Source organism: Anomaloglossus baeobatrachus, chromosome 11 (assembly GCF_048569485.1).
Source record: "Anomaloglossus baeobatrachus isolate aAnoBae1 chromosome 11, aAnoBae1.hap1, whole genome shotgun sequence".
In the NCBI taxonomy this organism is placed as follows: domain Eukaryota; kingdom Metazoa; phylum Chordata; class Amphibia; order Anura; family Aromobatidae; genus Anomaloglossus; species Anomaloglossus baeobatrachus.
In genome coordinates, this window is record NC_134363.1 from 95,820,548 (window position 1) to 95,846,526 (window position 25,979).

Here is a 25,979-nt window from a genome sequence, read left to right on the forward strand (position 1 = left end):
AACGCAGCGGGCATAGAAGTCCGTGACAGCGCTGACGTCAGGAGTGCAGGAGATCGTCACAGCAGGTAATGATCTCATCTAACCTCCTGACAGCAGCGCTCGTCATCCCCTGCAGTGACCTGGGCTGACATATTGATGTTAGCTCAGGTCACTGCACTACTCTCCCAGCCAATGAGGAACATTCTGTTCTTCATTGACTGGGACAGTGACTATGGTATGGATCGTCGTGGGACCCCCTTATTGGATTACGCTGGAACCGGATTTGATTGTTCTTTTCAATAAAATGGTGAAAGAGGGAATGTTTTTGGGAGTGTTTTTTCAAATAAAACTTTTTTTGTTGTCTTTTTTATTTCTTACTGACTAGGTTGGTGATGTCAGGTATCTGATAGACGCGTGACATCACTAACCCCAGGGCTTGATGCCAGGTGACATTACACATCTGGTATCAACCCCATTTATTACCCAGTTTGCCACCGCACCAGGGCAACGGGATGAGTTGGGGCAAAGCGCAAGGATTGGCACGTCTAATGGATGCGCCGCTTCTGGGGCGGCTGTGGCCTACTATTTTTAGGCTGGGGAGTGTCCAATAATGGTGGACCTCCCTAGTCTGAGAATACTAGACTACAGCTGTCCGCTTTACCTTGGCTGGTTTTCCAATTTGGGGGGAACCCCACGTTTTTTGTTTTAAATTATTTATTTAATGTAAAATAACAGCGTGGGGTGCCCTCTGTTTTGGATTACCAGCCAAGGTAAAGCTGCCAGCTGTGGTCTGAAGGCTGCAGCAGTCTGCTTTACCCTAGCTGGCTACAAAAGATATGGGGGACCCCACGTCATTTTGGTTTTTTTACATTTTTTTTTTTAATTCATCTATCCATCTTTCTATTTATCCATTATCTATCTGTCTATTTATCTATCTATTATCTATATTATTTATTGTTGTTAAAGCATTAAAAAATGCAGGGACCAACATGCAAAAATCTCCACCAAAACGCGGTGAAAATGCATGCGTTTTTCAGTGCATTATTGGTGCATTTTTTTAACGCAGGTGCGCTAATCCTTCACTCAAGAAATTTCTTAAGAAATTTCTTAAGAATCCTTTTTCTCGTGCGCACAGAGCCTAAGGGGAATTCCACACTTTGTTATAATCAAGCTATTCTGAGTGGAGCTAGTCAAGAGCACACAGGTGAGGGAAGGAGAAGGGGACTGTGGAACTGAGAAGAAGCAAGTGCTGCTGGGAAAAGTACTTTTACTAGATAAGACAAGAAACACATTCATTTATGTGAAGCTGAATGCGCTAAGGGCAGAATATGGCAAAAAAAGACACAAATGGAACAAGAAAAACTTTATATTGGGCTCAGTTTATTAGAAATACGTATTTATTGTGACTTATGAAAACCAATGTGATTGTGGGAATAAACCTTTGAAGGAATTTCTTTGTATATAATAACTGTTTGCTCACTCTCTCTAGTTTGCTCTGTACATTTAGAAATTAAAATTACCTGTTGCTTGTGCCACAGCTTTCATTAATATGGTCTCTCCAATGCCAAGCTCAAGACCCTCATAGGCAGGACCCAGACGGTTCAGACAGAGATAAATCGACGGTAGGAGATCCCCCGGAGTCAAACAGATGACAGATCGCAGAAAATTACTCAATGTTTCTATGTTTTTTAAGCTAAAATAGAAAGAAAAATCAAATTAATTTAAAATAACAGTTACAAATATTTAAGGGTGGTAGCAAGTAAGAAAAAACCCTCAACGTGACAGGAGATAATGTTATCGTATACCTTTCCTTTCAGGAAATATTTCAGAAAAAAACAGTCATGTGCTCTTGAAAAATAAAACCATTTTCCGTCATTACATGACTCCTGCATTTTTCACCAACTTTCCCCTTTAAATGCCTTCTCATAAATTTTCAGTTTCTCTAACCTAGCTGTATAAAAGACATCATAGCAGCTAGTGTCCACCACAGTTATCTACACAGATGGATTACTACTTTTCTGTGGCACACATACAGAAGCAGCAGGATAGAATACTATACATAGCAGTACTGCATAGCGTTGCGATCAGCTGCTCACTTCTACTCCACCAATCTACAGACTGCATAGAAAGAGGGAATTCCAAAACATTATCGTGCACAGGTGCAGTCACAAAGATCACGCCATAGCAAGGCGAATAGTCTGCAAAGCCACAAAGGAACCAAAAGGTAACCTTAAAGGGGTTGTCCACTAGTAGGACAACCCCTTCTGATCTCACATGTTAACCCCGAGGTAAAATAATAAAGCCTATACTCACCTCCTGTACTAGTGCCCTTACAGCATTGGGAGGGCTCACGTGGGGTTGTGACATGACGCAAGCCCCATTTTCAATCAGATCTGTATTCCTTCTCCCTGCCTTTGGATCAAATGAACAGTCAACAGGAAAAGAGCTGCAGCGCTCACTTTCTGTTAATTTAAGGCGGGGCGAAGGATGCCAGCGCTGATTGGACATGGGGCTCACGTGACATCACATCCCCACACGAGCTGCAGCACCACTGGAAGGGCACCAGTACGGGAGGGCAGTATAGTATGTGATAGTGATGTGTCGGTCGTGAACGACCCAACACAAAGATCCGCCTCCCTGCTGTGACCGACAGGAGCCGGATCACCAGTGAGAGCCACTAAAATGTCCAAACGGCTCTTTTCCCAGCTGAAACCCCGCCCACCCGTGGCTAAACTCTGCCTACTCAACAATATAATTGGTAACTTTTAAGTGAGCTGGGTTTAGCAGCGGGTGGGCGGGGTTTTAGCGGCATTACTGTAATCTTAAATATGTGTTCATCTGGGGTGAACACATATTTAATAAGGAGCAGAGAACGCTCTGAAAGATCCGGCTCTTTTTGGTGAGCGGAGCCATGGGAACCGGATCACCAAAATGAGCCGGACTGCCCATCACTAGTATGTGACCAGAAGGGGCGGAGCATCAGCCAACAAAGCTGATACCAGCTGGTCACATGGGTATGACCTCACCACAGGTCCTGCAAGTAAAAGTAAATCGATTGTATAATACTTATGCTAATTCTAACAGGGGGAGGGGTAACACTGAATAACCCCCCCTGATATCTGCTTCTCACCTGCTGTAACTCAAGAAGTCGCCAATTTTATAAACTTTATATTCTTGGATTTCAAAACCTAAACGTCCGAGATGACCACTAAAGGTATAAAATCAGCCTGATAGTGCCAGTATAGCACTGGCTTTAAGTTATATACGAAAATTCTAGTGATTGGTTTAAAGAGGAACCTAATGAATTTAAGTGCCACAAATAAGGGCTACAAAAATCACAAGCTGAGGCAAATTAAAATAAAAAAATCTTGCTTACACTTACTAAAACGTGCAAGAGCTGACTATTCAGAAACTATACAAATTTCTCGTATTTTAAGAACATTATTACTGAAAAGAACAGCAACCAAAACTCAAAGTCTTAGGCTTGCAATTTTTTTCTATTTAAAGGACAAAAGAAAACTTACCGAGCAGACTCAGTTTCTATCATTTCAAAAGTACGCGCAATAGCCAAATATGGAACCCTAGAACACAAAAAGTTACTTCAGTGAAATCATCATTACTAGGGATGGGCGGACCCATACAAAGTCCGGATCTGCACGGTTTCAAAGGTGCCCTGGTGTTTGATCTGGATCCGACACACGAGAAGTTAAAAAAAAAGAAAATAAGAATGAAGCGAGCACTTCATACTTACCAAGGCTCCGGACTGACCGTAAACTGCTCCCGCTCGACTGTACGCTGCTCCTGTGGCCTCCCTGTGCTGCTCATCATTGCTCATACATATGCAAAGCTTTCCCTGCCCACCGGCCGTCTTGATGTCTGTGATTAGTTGCAGTCAGACGTGCCCCCATCCTGTGTGATAGTGTCTGCCTGCAACTAATGACAAGTACTGTCTGCAAGTCAGAGTCAGGATTCAGGACCTGCAGCAGGAGGCTCCATATGAGCAGAGGAGAATCATCATCGCGGGCGCAGCACATCCTGGGCCGCCTCCTGCATGCAGCAGGAGGCCCAGAATGAGCAGAGGAGGACACATCACAGGTGCAGCTCATCCTGGGCCTTCTGATGCATCCCCCATCCCTTACACCAACATTTTTAATTGCCGGATTCTGGTTCCCATAGACTTATATGGGTACCGGATTCCGGACCTGAACAGGTTGTTTTTTGTTTTTTTTTTATAAATTAGCAGGGTTTTCTGTGAGTCCGCCCAGCTGTAATCATTACACCTTATAAGAAAGGGGAAGTGCTAATACTTTACAGTGCCAACAGTAAGCACCTCCTATGTTAGAGAATGGCTCTCTGCATGTGAGACAGGTGGCAGTATCATTGAAACAAGTTTTTAAAAAATTTGCACTACAAATGACAATCATGCATAGTCTGCAAGCATTACAATGGGAAAGTTGATTTTAAAGTACAAACAGATTTTTAGTAAGACTTGCAAGACTTGACATAGTTATTCTCAGGAAAATTCGTATTACTGTTCGGGTTTGGCCGCCCGGCTGCAGCCCCCGCTGTGTGCTTTATCTTGGCTGTGTATCAAAATGCCAGGGACCCCAAGCAGTTAAGAAAAAAATGTAAATAAATTATTTTAAAAAAAAAAACGGCGTGCAGTCCCCCCCCAATTTTGATACCCAGCCAAGATACCGCAGATAGCTGGGGGCTGGTATTCTCAGGCTGGGGAGGCCCATGATTATTGGACCCTCACCAGCCTAAAAATAGCAGCTCGCAGCTGCCACAAAATTGGAGCATCCATTAGATGCGCCAATTTTCTGGTGTTTACCAGGCTCATCCCGATTACCCTGGAGCAGTAGCAACTGGGGTAATATAAAGGGGTAAATGAAAGCTGTGATTTGTCAAAAAATAACAGCTGTCAAGAAGCCCCCCTATTACTAATCATGTATGTAAAAAGAAATAAAACACAGAAAATCCTTTATTAAAAAAAAAACAAAAACAACACCCTCTGTCTTTCATTTATTAACCCCAAAAACACCCCTGGAGGTCCGACGTAATTTACACCACGATGTCCCATGACAATCCCGCCTCTGCTAAATCCTAAGGTCGCAGTGCTAGAAAATGTAACCTATCATTGTGGCCTGCAGGACACACTGAGTCGCAGCTGTAAAACGGTGACTTCATAGAGTTCACCTGAGGTCCCAGCTGGCGGTTCCAACGGTACCCTAGCTGTAACGTCAGGTGAACCCACCTGAGGTGAATACACTGAACTCAATTCTGGTAATCCGGGATGGAATTCAATAGTACAGGATTATAATATTATTGACTTCAATAATGTCAGATTCCTTAGTTAAGCGGTGTGACTACATGGACTGTCAGTGCCTAGCATGGGTTAAGTTTCTTAAAATTCTGCCAGACATGATAATAGTTTGTTTATAAACAGGGGATAGGCCCCTCATTGTTTCTACAAGAGTCTTATAAGTCTAGTGTTAGGCTAGGTTCACACACTGCGTTTTTTTTGACGCTGCATTTTTGTGCGTTTTTTGCGGCAAAAACTGCACAAAAACGCACCCGCGTCAAAAAAACGCGTCAAAAAACGCACGCGTTTTGCCGCGATTTGGTGCGGTTTTTTTGCTGCGTTTTGCTGCGTTTTTGCTCACTGCGTCTTTATGCGTTTTTTATCAGTGAACAAAAAAAAAAAGGTCTGATGTCATTTCCTTCTTCAATGTGTTCTTCATTCTCCACTAGTGTATGCAGAAGAGCAGACAGCTGTCGAACTACAAGGCTCAGCATCCTCCTTCCAGGACTGTATGCAGGATTTCTTTGCCCCCCCCAAACAAAAAAAAATGACGTGGGCATCGCCATATTTTTGTATGCTAGCCGGGTACAGCAGGCAGGTACAGGCTGCCCCCAGCTGCCTATTTGTACCCGGCTGGGAACCAAAAATATAGGGAAGCCCTTTTTTTTTTTAATTATTTCATGAATTTCATGAAATTTAAATAAAAAAATGACGTGAGCTTCGCCCAATTTTTGAGTCCAGCCGGGTACAACTAGGCAGCTGGGGATTGGAATCCACAGTGCAGGGTGCCCATGCTTTCTGGGCACCCCCGCTGTGAATTGCAGTCCCGCAGCCACCCCAGAAAATGGCGCTTTCATAGAAGCGCCATCTTCTGGCGCTGTATCCAACTCTTCCAGCTGCCCTGATGCCGGGTGGCTCGCTGGGTAATAATGGGGTTAGGGCTAGCTGTATAGCTGGCCCTAGGTCCGAAATTCATGGTGTCACGCCAATATTAGACATGGCCACCATGAATTTCTAGTAAAGATAAAAAAAAAAACACAACACACAGAAAAATATTTTTATTAGAAATAAAACACAACACAATTAGTGACTCCATCTTTATTGAAATAAAGAACCCCCCTCCGCAGTAATCCTGGGTCAAGGGTCCCGCGCCGTCCAATCCGGATCCAATATCATCTGATCGTTTGCTGGAAGGCAAAGCGATCAGATGATGTGTCAGATTCTAGAGGCTGAAGCACATCACACATCATCTGATTGTATAAAAGCCGTTTATACAATCAGCAGATGCATTTTTTTTTCTACTGTTCACTTTTGTTTTCGCAGCCGCTTCCACCTCCCGCCCGAACATGGCGCCGCACGGCAGCATACATGCCCAGGACGGGAGGTGGAAGCAGCGGTGACGGTACCGGGAGGATTCACGCTTCTGTGTTTACCGACAGAAGGAATCCTCTTCCTGTACACGTCACTTTACTACCCACCTCCTGCGTTTATAGCTGCGTTTTTGGTCTTAGAAACGCATCAAAACGCAGCTATTGGCGTTTCTCATTGCGTCTTTCAACATCCCATTGCACTCAATGGATGAAAAGCGCAGTGAAAAACGCGGGAATAATTGACATGCTGCGTTTTTGTGGCACCACAAAAACGCAGCTGAAAAAAAACGCTGTGTGCAGACAGCAAAAATGAAAACTCAGACTTTGCTGGGGAAGCAAAGTCATGCAGTTTCCTGAGCAAAAACGCACCCGAAAACTGCGCAAAAACGCAGCGGAAAACGCACTGTGTGAACTTACCCTTAAAGTTCTTGTTGACTCACGTAATTGCCTTGGCCAGTGAAGGTCAGATACCAGGTAAAATCAATTATGCGAACCTCCCATTGTATTACTGTGTATTGCTAGATGCGATGTTAACTTAGCTGTCTCTCCCTCGTGTCTGCCAGAGACCATTACTACTAGGGATACTTTGTAAACGGCTTGAAATCTAGCCAATAAGAGCACAGTCTTATCCAACAATCGTGAAGAATCCAATGGTCTGGATGGAGAGCTCTGGGGTATAAGAAGGAGTACTGTCCATTGCCCGGGTAGACTCTTGCTACATGCTATCAATCTAGGTTCTGCGGATCCGATTGGCAAGCCATAACCGAACCTGGATTATAATACTACATGGACTTCAGCATCGCATCGAATGCAAGGATTCGGCTGAGAAATCAAGGACTAAATAAGGAAGGAATCCAGCTTGGGACAATCCAGTCACCTGACTACAGGCTTTGCGGTACTCAGCCAGCTCCCTAAATCCGGCTTAGGCTATATGCGCACAGTGCGTTTTTGTGCGTTTTTCGGGAGCGTTTTTGTGCATTTTAGGGCTCAAAACTGCATGACTTTCCTTCCCCAGCAAAGCCTATGAGTTTTCATTTTTGCTGTCCATACACAACTTTTTTTTTTTGCTGCGTTTTTGAGCTGAAAAAAAAAAAAAAGAAAAAGCGGTCATGTCAATTCTTTTCTGTGTTTTACTGCATTTTCCACCCATGCAATGTATTGGGAAAACGCAGCAAAACGCAGAGATCAAAAACGCAGCAAAACACAACCAAAGACGCACTGAAATGTGGCAAAAACGCATATGTTTTTACAGATGCGGTTTTGCCACGGGTGTGTTTTTGTGCGTTTTTTTGAGGCAAAACACACAAAAACGCAGCGTCAAAAAAACACAGCGTCTGCACATAGCCTTATTCCATTCTTGATGGGTGCTCGCTGAAAGCGGGGTGCTGCTGGTTTGGAGTAAGTAGCCCTGGAAGCTCTGTGGCACGGACATTCTAATCCCTGGTGAGCCAGCGGAAGGGTGAGATACAGTTGTCAGTTACATTCTATGGTTTTGCTGGTTTTGTGCCATATGCCGTTAATTGTTTAGGGATCCAATAAAGTCTTAATATTGTGATTCCCTCATCCTGTGTTGTCTGAGTAGTGTTCCGTCCACGGTTAAGGAGGTCGGCGTTCAGTTGGGATGAGCCCTGGGCCATGCTGTCTTTCTAAAGGCAGCCGTATCAGCGTACAAGAGCACCCACTGACCCTCGTGTCTCCACAATTGGTGGCAGCAGTGGGATACTACTCAGCCTGGTTTATCCAGGGGAGCTGCAGAGGACTGGTGTTTGCGGACAGCGTCCAGGGGGGCTCAACAACCAGGGAGGCACATAAGCATACCCAGCAGGCCATAGGGGAGGCATGTCCAAAGCCACCAGCTTAGCCATGGGACAAGGACTGGACATAAGTTACGACCGCAGCAGTAGATGGATGCTACAGGATCTGTGCAAGATGCGAAAGATTGAATACAGGAACACTGACACTTGGTCAGACTTTATCCGGAAATTGGTACATTGGGAGACCCAGAATAATGCAGAGGATGAGGAGGACACCGCCGATATGATATCAGAGGATGTAAACCATGTGTTTCATCCTAGATCCAGTGAGAGTCTGGAAACAAACCAAGCCCACGCAGACTGAGTCAAGAAATTGTTGACTGCATTGGGGTCTGAAGTTTCAAGGGAAGAGAAGGCTGGTGTTCTGCAATTAGTGTTTGGAGTGCCAATTTTCTTACCACCAGCACCTACCTCTAGGATAGACCACCACCAAAAAAGTCATCTTCGCTACAGGGACGTGCCAGTGTTTAAGGATTCCAACACAGAGATAGATGAACACTTGAAAAACTTTGTGGCGCTAATACGTATGGACCAGGTGCCCATGGCTGAGTGGTACAAATACCTGTGGACAAGCTTGCCTAGTCGAGCTTAGGAGGCTGTCCAATCACTTGGGCCTCATGACTGCCTGGACTATGGAATTATTAAGGACACTTTGTTGTCCCTGTTTACCATAACCCCCGAGAGACATCGTACTAAGTTCCGGATGTAACAGTGTGTCCATCCCCCGCCTGTGCTCATGGTGTAATAGTCTGTTTCTCCTTGACTGTCCTGTATGTACTACTGGTGGGGGATTGTTTGTTCTTCTCAGCATGGGACTCATCCAATACACAACTTGGTAGACAGAATAGAGCCAGGTCGTCTAGAATCTTTTCATGTATCAAATGTCCAGGCGGAGTTGGACTCTTCTGCCCACCTAAGGGGCTGATCCCAGGAGAAGAGAACAATGAGACCCAAGTCAATCAGTAGTTGGATCTCGGCTGGAGAAGCATTAGGATTTATAGCGGAGGCTAAATCCTAGTGCCTGTGTATGGACTGTTACAGATTGGAGATCGGTGGCCACGTGGGATTGTGTTTTGTTGTTCACTCATAAGGACCATTGCCATATTTTCCCTGGCATCGGAATACCGGGCGGTGCCCCTGGATCTGTTATTTTGTTGTGGACTCCTTGCAGACTTTAAGTATTTATATTCATGTTTGGTGCTTTATCTTTCTGGTTCTAATAAAGCCCTTTGGATTGTTCCTCGGCCTGGTGTCCCTTACTGCTCTGTCACATACCCCGTCACACCGGACTATGTCTCGTACGTCGAATTTGGCAGTCAACTCCGACGACACTGTAACCGCTGGCTCGATAGTCTGGGTGCCCACTCCGCTGCTGCCCTAAAAGAACGTGATGGTGCTCGAACAGCTGCTGGAGAAGATGGACCCGGAAATCCAAGAATGGGTAGCTGACAGGTGTGCCCGATACCAAAGAGCAAGCAGCGTGATTGGCTGACAAATTTGCAGCCAACTGACCCAGCTGGAGGCTCGATAAGCCCACCAATCCCAGGAAGTCCCTCAACCATGGATCCAAGCGACCTCCAGACTCTCGTGCTAGACTAACTCATTACACCACCGAAGCCCCAACAAGACAAAGGTTTGCCAACAGGGCCGGCGACGCACGGCGCTGTTATACGTGTGGGCGCCTTGGACACATGGCCAAAGAGTGTCTTCAAAGTCAAGGCCCCATGCCCGGAGCCCGTTTGCCAGTCCAACCAGTCAACCTATGCTGAGATGAACCGAGACCTGAGGAATGCTACTCCAGAGAAACACCAATAGCTGAGAAAGTGGTTTACCCAGTCCACACCCTACGGCAGGCCGGACACCGAACACCAGCCAACCTCCATCACCACATCCAGAAGGTCAAGGTCGGTGATATACAGGCTCAGGGACTTCCAGACACTGGATCTTCCATCACCCTGGTCAGTCCAGATATTGTTCCCACAGATCATCATTTACCTGGCCGCCAAGTGACCATCTCTCTTGCTGGGGGGCCAGCGGTCGAACATACCTCTGGCACGAGTGCAGTTGGACTGGGGAACTGACCAAGGAGAGGTTGAAGTGGGGCTCATGGACGTCCTCCCCACCCCTGTTATTTTGGGAAATGACCTAGGACAAGGACTATACAGAAAGTTTGTCACCACCATCATCTGCAGTCAAGCCAATCACCATCCTGGTGCAGGTCTTTCTACCAACCCATCCGAGGAGAACCCTCCTCCTCATCGGAGCCAACGATTGTTGAGTACATCAGACCCAACTGTGGCCATTGACTAGGGGGAGATGGATCGTAAGAAATTCAGGGAAGCCCAACTGACACCCCCCACCCTAGAGCTTATCCGTAGTGCGGCCACCCAACCTGGGGGAGGAAATCAGGGGGAGGTATATAGATGGGAAAAAATGCCTCATATCGGGAAAAGCCCCAATCCTGCCCAGAAAAACCCTGGACCTGTGTACACCAGCTTGTGGTATCCTAACAATACCAACCCCAACTATTGCGTTTAGCTCATGATTTTCCTGCGGCTGGGCACATGGGTGCAAAAAGACCCGGACCCGCCTGTTGCGCAATTTTTTCTGGCCAAAGGTCACTCAAGAAGTGCAAAAATACAGAGCGTCTTGCCCAGTGTGTCACCGTATGGGGGGAGCCCCATGTCGTGCCCCACTCCAACCCATGCCCTTGATAGGAGAACCGTTCCAGAGAGTTGCCATTGATGTAGTAGGCCCCTTAGCCATCCCTAGCTGCAGTAGAAAATGATTCATTCTCACCCTGGTAGACTTTGGCAACCGCTATTCAGAAGCAGTTGCCTTATCCTCCATAGATGCAGAGCACGTGGCTCAAGCTCTACTGGACATCTTTAGCCGGGTAGGGTTTCCACAGGAAGTATTGACTGACCAGAGGGCACAGTTCCAGAATGAACTGATTCAGACCATGTGGAAGAAACATGGAGTGTGCTCCATGCGCACCACCCCCTACCATCCTGAAACAAATGGATTGTGTGAGCGCTTCAACGGAACACTTAAGCAGCTTATTAGCCGTTATGTAGAGTCCGAGGGAAGGGGGGAGGGATGGGACTGGGAGACAAACCTGCAGCAGCTCCTTTTTGCTTACCGGGAGGTGCCGCAGGACTCCACTTTCCCCACAGAAGAGGTTCCCATTCTGGACTATGTTCAAAAGTTTAGGGAAAGTATAAGGCACCTCAGGGAGTTAGCCCACAGGAAGTTAGAAGTGGCTCAGGAAAGGCAAAAACGATGTTACGACCGCACTGCCCGACCCCAACAATTTGCCTGTGGACAGAAGGTCCTAATACTAGTACCGGTACGGAAAAAAAGAGCTGCAAGCCATGTGGGCACGTCCATTCATCATTACCAAGAAATGTGGAAATACTATCTACACCGTAGCCCTGGATCGAGCAGGTGTTCGTGAGTGTACCTACCACATCAACAGGCTAAAAGCTTATGAAGAACGAGAGGTCACCAATTTAGCAGTTTGTTGTTCAGTTAAATGACCCAGAGTTGGACCAGATCCCAGACGTATTAGTGGACTCCAAAAGGGAAATGGGGGTAAAAGATTTTTCACTGGGGGAACAGCTTTGTCCATCACAGAAGCGACAGATATCAGACCTACTCAGAACATATGAATCCAGTTCATGAGTCAGCCTGGTAGAACCCCCTGGTCCAGCATCATGTCAACACAGGGGCAGCCACTCCACTAAGACAACCCACCTACCGGGTGACCCCTCCTGTGTTGGCAGTGATGAAGGCCAAGGTGAATGACATGTTAAATATGGGAGTCATAGTTCCCTCCCATAGGCCATGGGCTGCCAGTGTTGTGTTGGTGCCAAAAAAGGGAAGAGTACTCGTTTCTGTGTGGACTATAGACAGCTCAATGAGGTCACAATTACAGATGCTTACCCCCATGCCCCGGATGGATGAACTACTGAATAGGTTAGGAGGCTCTTAGTTTATACTTACCCTTGATTTAAGCAAGGGATACTGGTAGACCCAACTCACAAAAGAACCTCAAGAGAAAATCGGCCTTCATAACCCCTTTTGGCCTATTTGAGTTTACCAGCATGCCTTTTGGGATGAAGAACGCCCCGGCTACCTTCCAGAGGATGGTAGACCATTTACTGGAGGGATGTCAGAGGTATGCCCAGGCCTATTTGGATGACATCGCCATCTTCAGCGACACTTGGGAAGAGCATCTTCAGCACGTGTACCAGGTGCTGCGGAGGGTAGCCAAAGCCCAGCTTACCATCCGACCTGACAAATGCCAAATGGGGATGGCCGAAGTGCTGTACCTGGAACATTGGGTGGGAAGTATGTGCATTCGTCCCGAACCGGTAAAAGTAGAAGTCATTACCCAGTGGCCACGTCCGGTCAACCAAAAACAGGTCCGCGCGCTCCTAGGAACCGCAAACTATTATCGAAAGTTTATCCCAAATTACAGTACCGTAGCAAAACCGCTCACTGACCTCACAACCAAAAGATATGCCCATAACCTTATTTGGACCCCAGAATGTGACAGTGCATTCCTCCAGTTGAAAGACCGGCTGGCCCAGAGCCCAGTCCTGACTGCTCCTGACTTCCGTTGCAGGTTCATCATCCAAACAGACGCATCGGACACAGGACTAGGAGCTGTACTTAGCCAAGTGGGAGACAACGGTGAGGAACATCCGATAGCTAGTAAACTGTTGGACCGAGAGAGGGCTTACGCCACCATAGAAAAAGAATGCCTGTACATACAGAACAACCATTCAAACCAAGTACATGCGCAGCTGCATTATGGCACAGAAACATTTAAATACACCTTCTCGTCTGCTTGTTTTCCTACTATCTACTCCCTTCTCTGGACCTATGAAGCCAGAGCCGTCAATTAATGACGAGGGGAGAGTGGAGAGTGGAGATAGGGGGAAAACAAGCAGGTAAAGAAGGTGTATTTATATGTTTTGCACACCATTATGCATGAGCGCCTGTACTTGGTTTGAACAGTCATTCTGCGCTGATCGAGTCCGTATGAAAATTATTTTCCTTCAAAAGGGGTATTCCCATCTCCAAAATTATATCCCAGTATTTAGTAGGTGTATTACATAAAATTAATAATAATAATAATAATAATAATAATAATAATAGTAAATAGATCTAATTAGAAATGTAGTATAGTTCAAATTATATAGCCATATCTCGTACCTCATGTGCATTGCAGCTTAAGTATCCCAGGTTACATCCACTCATATAGTGACAGTTATTTGCTTGTGCTCGTAACCGTGGATACCTAAGCTGCAATGCACTGCACATGAGGTAATACACAGTGCTATAATCAGAAGAACCACACTAGATTTCTATTTAGAGGGATTTGTGTTATGAACTGGTAACCGTGGACTATCACAAAAAATCCCATTAAATCAGGAAAAAATAAAAACCACAAGAGTAGTAGGAAATAAGCTGACCGCAATCCCTTATCTATCGGACAACCCTAGAAGTAGCAGTGGGATGTTCCAAACACACCTAGACACCTCATCACTGCCGGAGAAACTTGCTACATCTCAAAGATAGAAATAAGAAATCCTAACTTTCCTCGGAGAAGTCCCCAAAGGAATAGCAAGCCCCTAACATGTAACAACGGTGTTGTAAGAAAACACAATACACAGATAAAAATTATAGATTAGCAAAGGTGAGGCCCGACTTACTAGATACAACAGGACAGGAAAAATAACTGATTGCTGCCAGCAAAAAACCCTGCAAAAAATACCAAACTCCTGATAGAAAAAAAGCCCTAAGACCACATGGTCTTCCCCCACTATATCAGGCACTCTTAGGCCGGACACTTTAACCCCTTCACAACCGCGGGCAGTAAAATTACGTCCTATTTTAACGTGACTTAACGACCAGGGACGTAATTTTACTGCCTAAAGTTCATTTGATTGCCGTGACCATAGCAACGGCTTTCAAATGATGTCCCCTGCTGTTTCTTACAGCAGGGGACCTTTGCTTCACCCCAAAGGGGGTGGCATCACCACCCCCCATCGACGATCGATGTGATTGGCTGTTCAAATCTGAACCGCCAACCACATCTTTCGCACTGATTTCGGTAAGAATAATGACAGAAATAGTGCGATACTGTGAGATCCAGCTATGATGTGCTGTAGCAGGTACAGCAGATCATAGGTGGATCTCAAACATGCCGCCCCCAGCCCCTGCAGCACTGATTGGAGCGATCGTGCTATGACGCGCAATCGCTCCAATCAGTGTGCAGTGGGGCGGTTTGATTTGCTGGTGGCCGCCCTCCCCAGGCCTGTGCTGGTCTGGGGACCCTCCACCAACATGTCTGCAGCGTGCAGCACTGGCTGGTACTAGTGGTACCACGCAACTGCTGCTGCTGCCACGTCACGGAGCAGGAGCGGTGAGTATTGTGATCACCTTGCAGCCCCTGCGCGCTCTTGTGATTGCTCCTGCGCGCTCCCGTAATGGCCCCTCCGTGCCCCCCTGCAATCTGCCCCCCCGACATCCCGACCTGCCCCCCGCCATCCCAATCTGCCGGCCTCCCCCGTGATCTCTATTCTGCAGCTCCTCCGGTATCTCCCTCCTCCTCTGCTCTCCCCCTCTGCTGTCCCCCCGACGTCCTCTTACCTGTCTTCACCGGCCGATCACATCTGCCTCCATCGCTGGGTCCTTCTTCCTGGGTCTTCTGCTGAGCTGTCCAACTTCCTGCCTGCTGCTCCTGTAAAGCTGTTCCTTGCCTTCTGTTCCTCCTGCTAATCCTCTGGGTACTGTGAGTATAACTTTTTTTTTTTTCTTTTTTTTCCTCTATCCCCTGTCCATTTTTACACCTCATGTGTCTGTGCATCCCGCCGAGCGCTGATAAAAGATGCAGATAACGTATCTGCATCCGTGGACAGTTTTCGGCGGGACTTTTTTTCCCGTATCCCCGACGCTTTTTGTATCGCATCAGTCTGTGCGTCCCGCCGAGCGCTGATCAGGGATGCACATAACGGATTGGCATCCCTGCTCAATTTTTGGCGTGACAAAAAGCATCGGGGATACGGGAAAAAAAGTCACGCCAAAAATTGAGCAGGGATGCCGATCCGTTATGTGCATCCCTGATCAGCGCTCGGCGGGACGCACGGACTGATGAGATACAAAAAGCGTCGGGGATACGGAAAAAAAAAGTATCGCATCTGTCCGTGCGTCCCGCTGAGCGCAGATCAGCATCCCTGCTCAATTTTTGGCGTGATTTTTTTTTTTCCGTATCCCCAGCGCTTTTTGTATCTCATCCGACCGTGCCTCCTGCAGCGGCCGATCAGTGCACTGCGTCTGTGCGTTTGAAAAGTCAAATGGCGTTCCTTGTCTTCTGAGCCCCGCCATGCGCCCAAACAATTGATTTCCACCACATATGAGGTATCTGCGTACTCGGGAAAAATTGCACAATACGTTTTATGGTGCATTTTTTCCTGATACCGTTGTAAATAGAAAAAAAAAAAAGCTACCTTGTTGCTGCAAAAATTTAAAAAAAAATAAATAATTTTCACGGTTCTACGTTATCAACTTTCAGTGGAGCCCCTGGGGGTACAAGGGGCTCACTAAACATCTAGATAAATTCCTTGAGGGGTCTAGTTCCAAAATGGGGTAATTTGTGGGGGAGCGCCACTGTTTAGGCACCAAAGGGGGGGGTCTAATAACGTGACATGGTGTCCGCTAATGATTCCAACCAATTTTGCTGTCAAATGGTGCCCTTCTCTTCTGAGCCACGCCATGCGCCCAACAATTACTTTCCACCACATGTGAGGTATCTGCGTACTCAGGAGAAATTGCACAATACGTTTTATGGTGCATTTTTTCCTGATACCCTTGTGAAAAAAAAGCTACCTGGTTCAAGTAACAGTTCTGTGGTAAAACAAAATTGTATTCATGGCTCAACATTATCGACTTCTGTGGAGCCCCTTGGGGCTCACTAAACATCTAGATAAACTCCTTGAGGGGTCTAGTTTCCAAAATGGGGTCACTTGTGGGGGAGCTCCACTGTTTAGGCACCTCAGGGGGTCTCCAAACGTGACATGGTATCCGCTAATGATTCAAACAAATTTTGCTGTCAAATGGTGCTCCTTCTCTTCTGAGCCCCGCCATGCGCCCAAACAATTACTTTCCACCACATATGAGGTATCGTCGTACTCAGGAAAAAATGCACTATAAATTTCATGGTGTATTTTTTCCTGATACCCTTGTGGAAAAAAAAGCTACTTAGTTGAAGCAACAGTTTGTGGTAAAAAAAAAAAATTATTTTCACAGCTCAACTTTATAAACTTTTGTGAAGCCCCCAGGTGTTAAAGTGCTCACCAAACATCTAGAAAAATTATTTTAGGGCTCTAGTTTCCAAAATGGGGTCACTTGTGGGGAAGCTCCATTGTTTAAGCACCTCAGGGGGTCTTCTAACCGGACATGGCGTACGCTAATGAGTGCAGCTAATTTTGCGTTCAAAAATTCAAATGGCGCTCCTTCCCTTTCGAGCTCTGCCGTGTGCCCAAACATTTGATTTCCACCACATATGAGGTATCTTCGTACTCAGGAGAAAATGCACAATAAATTGTAGGGTGCACTTTCTCTTTTCTCCCTTGTAAAAATGAAAATTTTATAGCTCAAGTAACATTTTTGTGTTAAAAAGTAAAATTTTCATTTTTTCCTTCCACATTGCTTTGGTTCCTGTGAAGCACCTAAAGGGTTAATAAACTTCTTGGATGTGGTTTTGAGCAGTGAGAGGGGTGCAGTTTTTAGAATGGGGTCACTTTTGGGTATTTTCTGTCACCTCGGCCTCTCAAAGTCACTTCAAATGTGATGTGGTCCCTAAAAAAATTATTTTGTAAATTTTGTTGGAAAAATTAGAAATTGCTGATGAACTTTGACCCCTTCTAACTTCCTAACGAAAAAAAAATTTCTTTCGAAAATTGCGCTGATGTAGACAAGTGGGAAATGTTATTTCGTAACTATTTTGTGTGACATATCTCTCAGATTTATGGGCATACATTTTCAAAGTTTTAAAATTGCGAAATTTTCAAAATTTTCGCACAATTTCCTAAATTTTCACAAATAAACGCAAAAAGTATCGGCCTAAATTTACAACTGACATGAAGTACAATATGTCACGAAAAAACAATCTCAGAAACGCCAGGATCCGTTGAAGCGTTCCAGAGTTATAACCTGTCAAAGTGACACTGGTCTAAATTGCAAAAAATGGCCCGGTCATTAGGGTGTTTTAGTGGCTGTTGGTGAAGGGGTTAAACAGAACTGCAGATATAATGGGAAGAAACAAAATCACAGAACAAATAATATTCAAAAGTGCAAATAATCAAAATTAGAGCAGGGAGAAACTCTTTCTTGCTGAAGGAACTGCCCTATCAAACATAGCAGAGAGCCAGATCCTCACATACAAGAAAACAAACACAGAACAAAATGGGAAAAAAAACCCACAAACACTCGTAAGTGCAAAACCAGCAATTAGGAAAAGAAAACCTGCAGACTTTTCTGGAGTGAATTTTGGCGCAGGATGAATAGAGGAAACTGAAGGACAAACTCCTAGCCATCTTCAGAGGAAGAAGCAAACATTTATCACCGGCAGCAGCCAAGCAAACTATTCACCTACCGTGTTTTTCCAAAAATAAGACCTCCCCAAAAATAAGCCCAAGCAGGGATTTTCAGCATTTTCTGACCAAGGCTTAAATATGAGCCCTCCCCCAAAAATAAGCCCTAGTCGCGGTTCAATAATGAAGGGTCCATGCAGCTAAAAAAGTTACAGATACTGCAGGACACTTCATTATGGACTGCGGACACCCCGCAATCACACTCACCCGACGCCGAGTGGGAGAACCTGCCGTGATCGCACACGCACACACACACAAATTCAGATTGCGCGCGCGCACACGCAATCGGTTCGCGCGCGCGCACGCAATCGGTTCGCGCGCACGCAATCGGTTCGCGCGCACGCAATCGGTTCGCGCGCGCGCACGCAATCGGTTCGCGCGCGCGCACGCAATCGGTTCGCGCGCGCGCACGCAATCGGTTCGCGCGCGCGCACGCAATCGGTTCGCGCGCGCACGCAATCGGTTCGCGCGCGCACGCAATCGGTTCGCGCGCGCGCACGCAATCGGTTCGCGCGCGCGCACGCAATCGGTTCGCGCGCGCGCACGCAATCGGTTCGCGCGCGCGCACGCAATCGGTTCGCGCGCGCGCACGCAATCGGTTCGCGCGCGCGCACGCAATCGGTTCGCGCGCGCGCACGCAATCGGTTCGCGCGCGCGCACGCAATCAGTTCGCGCGCGCGCACGCAATCAGTTCGCGCGCGCTCGCGCACACAATCAGTTCGCGCGCGCGCACACAATCAGTTCGCGCGCGCGCACACAATCAGTTCGCGCGCGCGCACACAATCAGTTCGCGCGCGCGCACACAATCAGTTCGCGCGCGCGCACACACAATCAGTTCGCGCGCGCGCACACACAATCAGTTCGCGCGCGCGCACACACAATCAGTTCGCGCGCGCACACACAATCAGTTCGCGCGCGCGCACACACAATCAGTTCGCGCGCGCGCACACACAATCAGTTCGCGCGCGCGCACACACAATCAGTTTGCGCGCGCGCACACACAATCAGAACGCGCGCACCCAAACAATCAGAACGCGCGCACGAACATGAAATCACACATACAAACATCGGATCGCATACATACTCACCACATCTAATGACACCGATTTCTTCTCGCTGGCAGAACCCTGAGAGGTTGTGCCACAACAGGACCTGCGGACACACGTGCTTTCCTCCCATCATTCCCTGTGGCCGCAAGCGCTGGATGTGATGTGATGTGCTGTGATGTGTGGTGTGTGTGTGTGCGATCTGTGATCTGCCGTGCATGTGTGTATCAGCGACCTGCTGTGTGGGAGTGTGTCAGCCAGAAGCAGGGGAGGACGGCGTACAGCACGCACCGGAGATCACAGGAGGACCTGGGAGTTGTGCAGACATCCAGGTCTGGTAAGTATGAGGTTCCTGGAAAGTGAGGGGGGAAGTCTGCTTTATTGGGGGTAAACTTACCCCCAAACCGTGTTTATCCAAGAATAAGACCTCCTCCAAAAAAAAAAGCACTAGTGCTTTTTGGAGGGCAAAAAGAATATAAGACAGTGTCATATTATTGGAAAAACACATTATATACACCAGGCTGGTCTGCAATAGGATTCTTGGATTCCTAATTAATTCCAACACCTGTTTGAGTCACAGATTCACACTCAGATTCATTACCATTCCTGGCCACCAGATGGAGCTTCACACCAGCACCCTCTCGGATGACATGACCCCTTAACATACAATGCATTGTTTTTAAGTACCTGAAAAATAGTCCAAACTTGCTCAACATGAGAGTCCCAACCAGAAAAAAATCAAAATATCATCCAAAAAGACGATCAGAAATTTACCAATTAGGTCCCGGAAAATATCATTCATGAATGACTGGAAGATGGAGAGGGCATTAGTGAGCCCAAAAAACATCACTAGGTACTCAAAATGGCCCTCAGGGGTATTAAAAGCAGTCTTCCTTTCATTACCTTCCTTAATTCGAGTGAGATTGTACGCCCCCTTAAGATCAAGTTTAGTACAACATTTAGCCCCGTTAACTCTGGAAAACAGATCTGACATCAGGGGCAAAAGATACGGATATTCAACAGTGATTTTATTAAAGGGAAGGTGTCGCGGTTTTTTATTTTTGTATTAAAAATAGTAATTATGAAATCAAGTATTTCTAATACAAAATGAAAATCGCTGCTTATTTAGTTTTTATGTAATTCTTATTTTACTGGAGGCACTGGGGGCTGCCATGCTGGATTTGCCGTGTGTGTAACGACAGTAACTCCTTCCTTTATGGCAGCCCCTGTACATAGACTCTGATAGTCGGGCTCCGACCCCATGAAGTACGTTACAGTGGGTGTGTGCTGTGTCCTGGACGCGCCCCCTGGGCTGTCCAGAACACCACAGAGGGAGGAGTTCAGCGCCATTATTGTGGAGCTCACAGCGTGTGCCGTTTGCGCCACTTTACCCCTGTCACCCGCCGGGATGTGTGAGTACGGGCCGCCTCCCCTCCCCTCGATACTGTCTCCGATGACATCCCATCCCTCCGTTCTCCCCAGCCCCTGCTCTGCCCCAGCTACTGACTACACCCCTCCCCCCCGCCGTTACCGTCTCCAATGACACCCCCCTCCCTTCGTTCTCCCAAGTCCCCGCTCTGCCCGCTGGTGCAGCTCCCCCACCTCTGCCCGCCGCTGCTGTGTGTGTGTGTGTGTGTGTTGATTGTGAGTGTGTGTCGGCGCTTGCGATGCTGTGCAGTGAGCTTCCAGGACCTGCAAGGGGATCACATGGGAAGCATGTGATATCTCCGGATATTGTGAGTGTGCGCGCACGATTGTAAAGGTATGTGCGATATCGTGAGTGTGTGTGAGTGTATGCGATCGGATGTGTGAGTGTATGCGATCGGATGTGTGAGTGTATGCGATCGGATGTGTGAGTATGCGATAGAATGTGTGAAATGTCGGCCGGACGCAGGGGAGGATGGCATGAAGTACAGCTGCCTGGAGCGCCCACCGGAGGTCACAGGGAGGAATGATGTGAAAGGTGTGTGTGGCACAAGGTCCCCATCAGGGGTGATTGTGTGTGTGTGTAGCACAGGGTCCCCATCAGGGGTGATTGTGTGTGTGTGTGTGTGTGTGTGTGTGTGTGTGTGTGTGGCACAAGGTCCCCATCAGGGGTGATTGTGTGTGTGTGTGTGTGTGTGTAGCACAAGGTCCCCATCAGGGGTGATTGTGTGTGTGTGTGTGTGTGTGTGTGTGTGTGTGTGTGTGTGTGTAGCACAAGGTCCCCATCAGGGGTTATTGTGTGTGTGTGTGTGTGTGTGTGTGTGTGTAGCACAAGGTCCCCATCAGGGGTTATTGTGTGTGTGTGTGTGTGTGTGTGTGTAGCACAAGGTCCCCATCAGGGGTTATTGTGTGTGTGTGTGTGTGTGTGTGTGTGTGTGTGTGTGTGTGTAGCACAAGGTCTCCATCAGGGGTGATTGTGTGTGTGTGTCTGTGTGTGTGTGTGGCACAAGGTCCGTGTGTGTGTGTCGCACAAGGTCCCCATCAGGGGTGATTGTGTGTGTGTAGCACAAGGTCCCCATCAGGGGTGAATGTGTGTGTGTAGCACAAGGTCCCCATCAGGGGTGAGTGTGTGTGTGTAGCACAAGGTCCCCATCAGGGGTGAGTGTGTGTGTGTGTGTGTGTGTGTGTGTGTGTGTGTGTGTGTGTGTGTGTGTGTGTGTGGCACAAGGTCCCCATCAGAGGTGATTGTGTGTGTGTGTGTGTGTGTGTGTAGCACAAGGTCCCCATCAGGGGTGATTGTGTGTGTGTAGCACAAGGTCCCCATCAGGGGTGATTGTGTGTGTGTGTGTGTGTGTGTGTGTGTGTGACACAAGGTCCCCATCAGGGGTGATTGTGTGTGTGTGTGTGTGTGTGTGTGTGGCACAAGGTCCCCATCAGGGGTGATTGTGTGTGTGTGTGTGTGTGTGTGTGTGTGTGTGTAGCACAAGGTCCCCATCAGGGGTGATTGTGTGTGTGTGTGTGTGTGTGTGTGTGTGTGTGTGGCACAAGGTCCCCATCAGGGGTGATTGTGTGTGTGTGTGTGTGTGTGTGTGTGTGTGGCACAAGGTCCCCATCAGGGGTGATTGTGTGTGTGTGTGTGTGTGTGTGTGTGTGGCACAAGGTCCCCATCAGGGGTGATTGTGTGTGTGTGTGTGTGATTGTGCGTGTGTGGGTGGCACAAGGTCCCCATCAGGGGTGATTGTGTGTGTGTGTGTGTGTGTGTGTGTGGCACAAGGTCCCCATCAGGGGTGATTGTGTGTGTGTGTGTGTGTGTGTGTGTGTGTGTGCCACTGCATGTGAGTTCCTGTGTGTGTACCGGTGATACTGTCTGCAGGGTTGTGCATCTAATCCTCTCCTGTGTGATACTGTCTGTACGGCTGTGTATCTAACCCTGTCGTGTGATACTGTCTGCTGAGCTGTGTATCTAATCCTATCCTGTGTGATACTGTCTGCTGAGCTTTGTATCTAATCCTATCCTGTGTGATACTGTTTGCTGAGCTGTGTATCTAATCCTATCCTGTGTGATACTGTCTGCTGAGCTGTGTATCTAATCCTCTCCTGTGTGATACTGTCTGCACAGCTGTGTATCTAATCCTATCCTATGTGATACTGTCTGCTGAGCTGTGTATCTAATCCTATCCTGTGTGATACTGTCTGCTGAGCTGTGTATCTAATACTCTCCTGTGTGATACTGTCTGCTGAGCCGTGTATCTAATCCTATCCTGTGATACTGTCTGCACACCTGTGTATCTAATCCTATCCTGTGTGATACTGTCTGTACAGCTATGTATCTAATCCTATCCTGTGTGATACTGTCTGCTGAGCTGTGTATCTAATCCCATCCTGTGTGATACTGTCTGCAGAGCCGTGTATCCAATCCTATCGTGTCATACTGTCTGCAGGGCTGTGTATCTAATCCTATTGTGTGATACTGTCTGCTCAGCTATGTATCTAATCCTATCCTGTGTGATGCCTGCAAAGCTATGTATCTAATCCTCTCCTGTGTGATACTGTCTGCTGAGCTGTGTATCTAATTCTCTCCTGTGTCATACTGTCTGCACAGCTGTGTATCTAATCCCATCCTGTGTGATACTGTCTGCAGAGCCGTGTATCCAATCCTATCGTGTCATACTGTTTGCAGGGCTGTGTATCTAATCCTATCGTGTGATACTGTCTGCAGTGCTGTGTATCTAATCCTATCCTGTGTGATACTGTCTGCAGAGCCATGTATCCAATCCTATCCTGTGTGATACTGTCTGCTGAGCTGTGTATCTAATCCTATCCTGTGTGATACTCCTGCTGTCCTTGGTGACACTTTAGACATTTCTGGTCACCAGGAAAATGGCTGTGCATTGTGTCCTTACATGTCATTCTCTGTTATCTGTTGTAAACACTCAGATTAGGAGGAGGGAGGCGTGCCATCACACACAGGAGAGCAGACTCCGCCCACTTTACGGCAGGCTGTAATCTGAACTTTTTATACAGTGGAAATTCAGTAGGATTTCAGAAGCTGCTCCCCCTAGTGTTTAACAGTGGAAAATATCAAACTTTTTAATTTTTTTTTTTTATATTTTGCACAATTAAAAAAAATAATATTTAATCAAAACATTTAAACATTATTTACTTTACATTTTTTCAGTTATTTTTTTTTTTTTTTACGATACCTTCCCTTTAAGGAGGCGATAGTCAATACAAGGTCTCAATGACCAATCCTTCTTGGACACAAAGAAAAAAATGGCACCCATGGGTGAAGATGATGGTCTAATATGACCTTTTTCCAATTACTCTTTAATATAAGTTTGCATAGCATACTGTTCGGGCACAGACAAATTGAAAATCCGTCCCTTAGGAAATTTGCAACCTGGCACTAATTCAATTGCACATTCACACTCCCTATGGGGAGGCAAGGAATCAGATCGAGTCTCATTAAACACATCAAGGAAGTCCGACAAATATTCAGGTACATCGTGTGTCTGAGCAGAAATAGACAACTTTTCTGTGTTATTAGGCACACAGTGAGAACCCCAACTAAGCACAGACAAGGTTCTCCAATCTAGAACTGGATTATGGGTCTGCAGCCAAGGGAATCCCAGTACCAAAATATCATGCAAGTTGTGTAGTACCAAAAATATACAATACTCCTGATAAGCTGGTGCAACCCTCATAGTCACCTGGGTCCAAATTTGGGGATTATTCTCAGCTAAGGCGGGCTTTGCACGTTGCAACATCGGTAACAATGTGTTACCGATGCTGCAGCGATAGTCCCGCCCCCGTCGCACGTTCGATATATAGTGAAAGCTGCCGTAGCGATTATTATCGCTACGGCAGCTTTACACGCACATACCTGCCGTGCGACGTCCCTCTGGCCGGCGACCCGCCTCCTTCCTTAGGGGGCGGGTCGTGCGGCGTCACAGTGACGTCACACGGCAGGCGGCCAATTGAAGTGGAGGGGCGGAGATGAGCAGGATGTAAACATCCCGCCCACCTCCGACCTTCTCATTGCAGCCGGGAGGCAGGTAAGGTGAAGTTCCTCGCTCCTGCGGCTTCACACACAGCGATGTGTGCTGCCGCAGGAGCGAGGAACTACATCGTACCTGTCGCTCCCCCGGCATTATGGAAATGTCGGAGGCTGCAGCGATGATACGATGACGACGATTTTGCGCTCGTTCATCGTATCATCTAGGATTTACACACTACGACATCGCAAGTGACGTCGGATGTGCGTCACTTTCGATTTGACCCCACCGACATCGCACCTGCGATGTCGTAGTGTGCAAAGCCCGCCTAAGGGAGTAGCATCAATGCTAAAGGAATAGGAGTTTACAAATGTACCATGGGAAAGCCAAAACTTTTAGCAAACCCAAAATCCATTAAGTTCAGGGCAGCCCCTGAATCAAGAATAGCCATAGCAGAAAACAAGGATAACGAGCAAATTAAAGAGACTGACAAAAGAAATTTAGGTTGCACAGTACCCACAGTAAATGAACAAGCAAATCTCTTTTCTCGCTTAGGGCAGACAGAGATAGTGTGAGAAGTGTCTCCACAATAGAAGCACAAAAAACCTATCACACTGCATAGGCTCCGAAGACTATTCCACAAGCAATACATCTTCACGTATTGTTTTGCGCTCGCGAAATCTATCAATCAGAATGGCTAAGATTATAGAGGCATCGAGACCCGAAGGGATAGGAAATCCCACCATAACATGTTTCACAGTATCCGCAAGACCCTTCCGAAAAAATGTGCCGCAAGAGCATCATTCCATTTGTTAAGGACCGTCCACTCTCTGAATCTCTGGCAAAAAATTTCAGCGGAATCCTGACCCTGGACCAATGCCAACAAGGCCTTTTCAGCTTGATACACAACATTAGATTCGTCATACAACAATCCCAGGGCCTGAAAATAGGAATCCACATCATCAAGAATCGGATCAACAGGAACCAAGGAAAAGGCCCAGTCCTGAGGGTCACCGCACAACAAGGAGATGACAATCCTAACCTGCTGCGCGGGACTCCCTGAGGACTTAGGTCTTTAGGCAAAAAGTAATTTACAATTATTTTTAAAGTTCAGGAATTTAAACTTATATCCAGAGAACAATTCAAGAAAGGGAATTTTAGGTTCTACAACAGGAGTCTAAGATAAGTTGATATACCATGAACCTCAGAAGCAAGATGCTTAACACGATCAAACAACTGGTTAATATCCATGCCAGCAAAAGATCTTCCACGGAACCCAAAGAATAAGAGGAAAAATATACAGAATAAAAAATAAATTCCTTCTTTTGAGTACCTTTTTTTGTGATACGGTTATGAACTGGTAACCGTGTACGATCACAA

The 25,979-nt window shown here is 46.9% G+C and overlaps 1 protein-coding gene across 3 annotated transcripts in view; it reads right to left on the minus strand.

The window, feature by feature from the left end:
• LIG1 (DNA ligase 1) overlaps nucleotides 1–25,979 on the minus strand; it is a 793,173-nt gene that overhangs the window by 423,148 nt on the left and 344,046 nt on the right. For all 3 annotated transcript variants that reach the window (XM_075328747.1, XM_075328748.1, XM_075328746.1), the window contains exons 12-13: nucleotides 3,504–3,560; nucleotides 1,500–1,672 (exon numbers count right to left, since the gene is read on the minus strand). In XM_075328747.1, coding sequence (XP_075184862.1) covers nucleotides 1,500–1,672; nucleotides 3,504–3,560 — 230 coding nt within the window. The remainder of the gene's footprint in view (nucleotides 1–1,499; nucleotides 1,673–3,503; nucleotides 3,561–25,979) is intronic.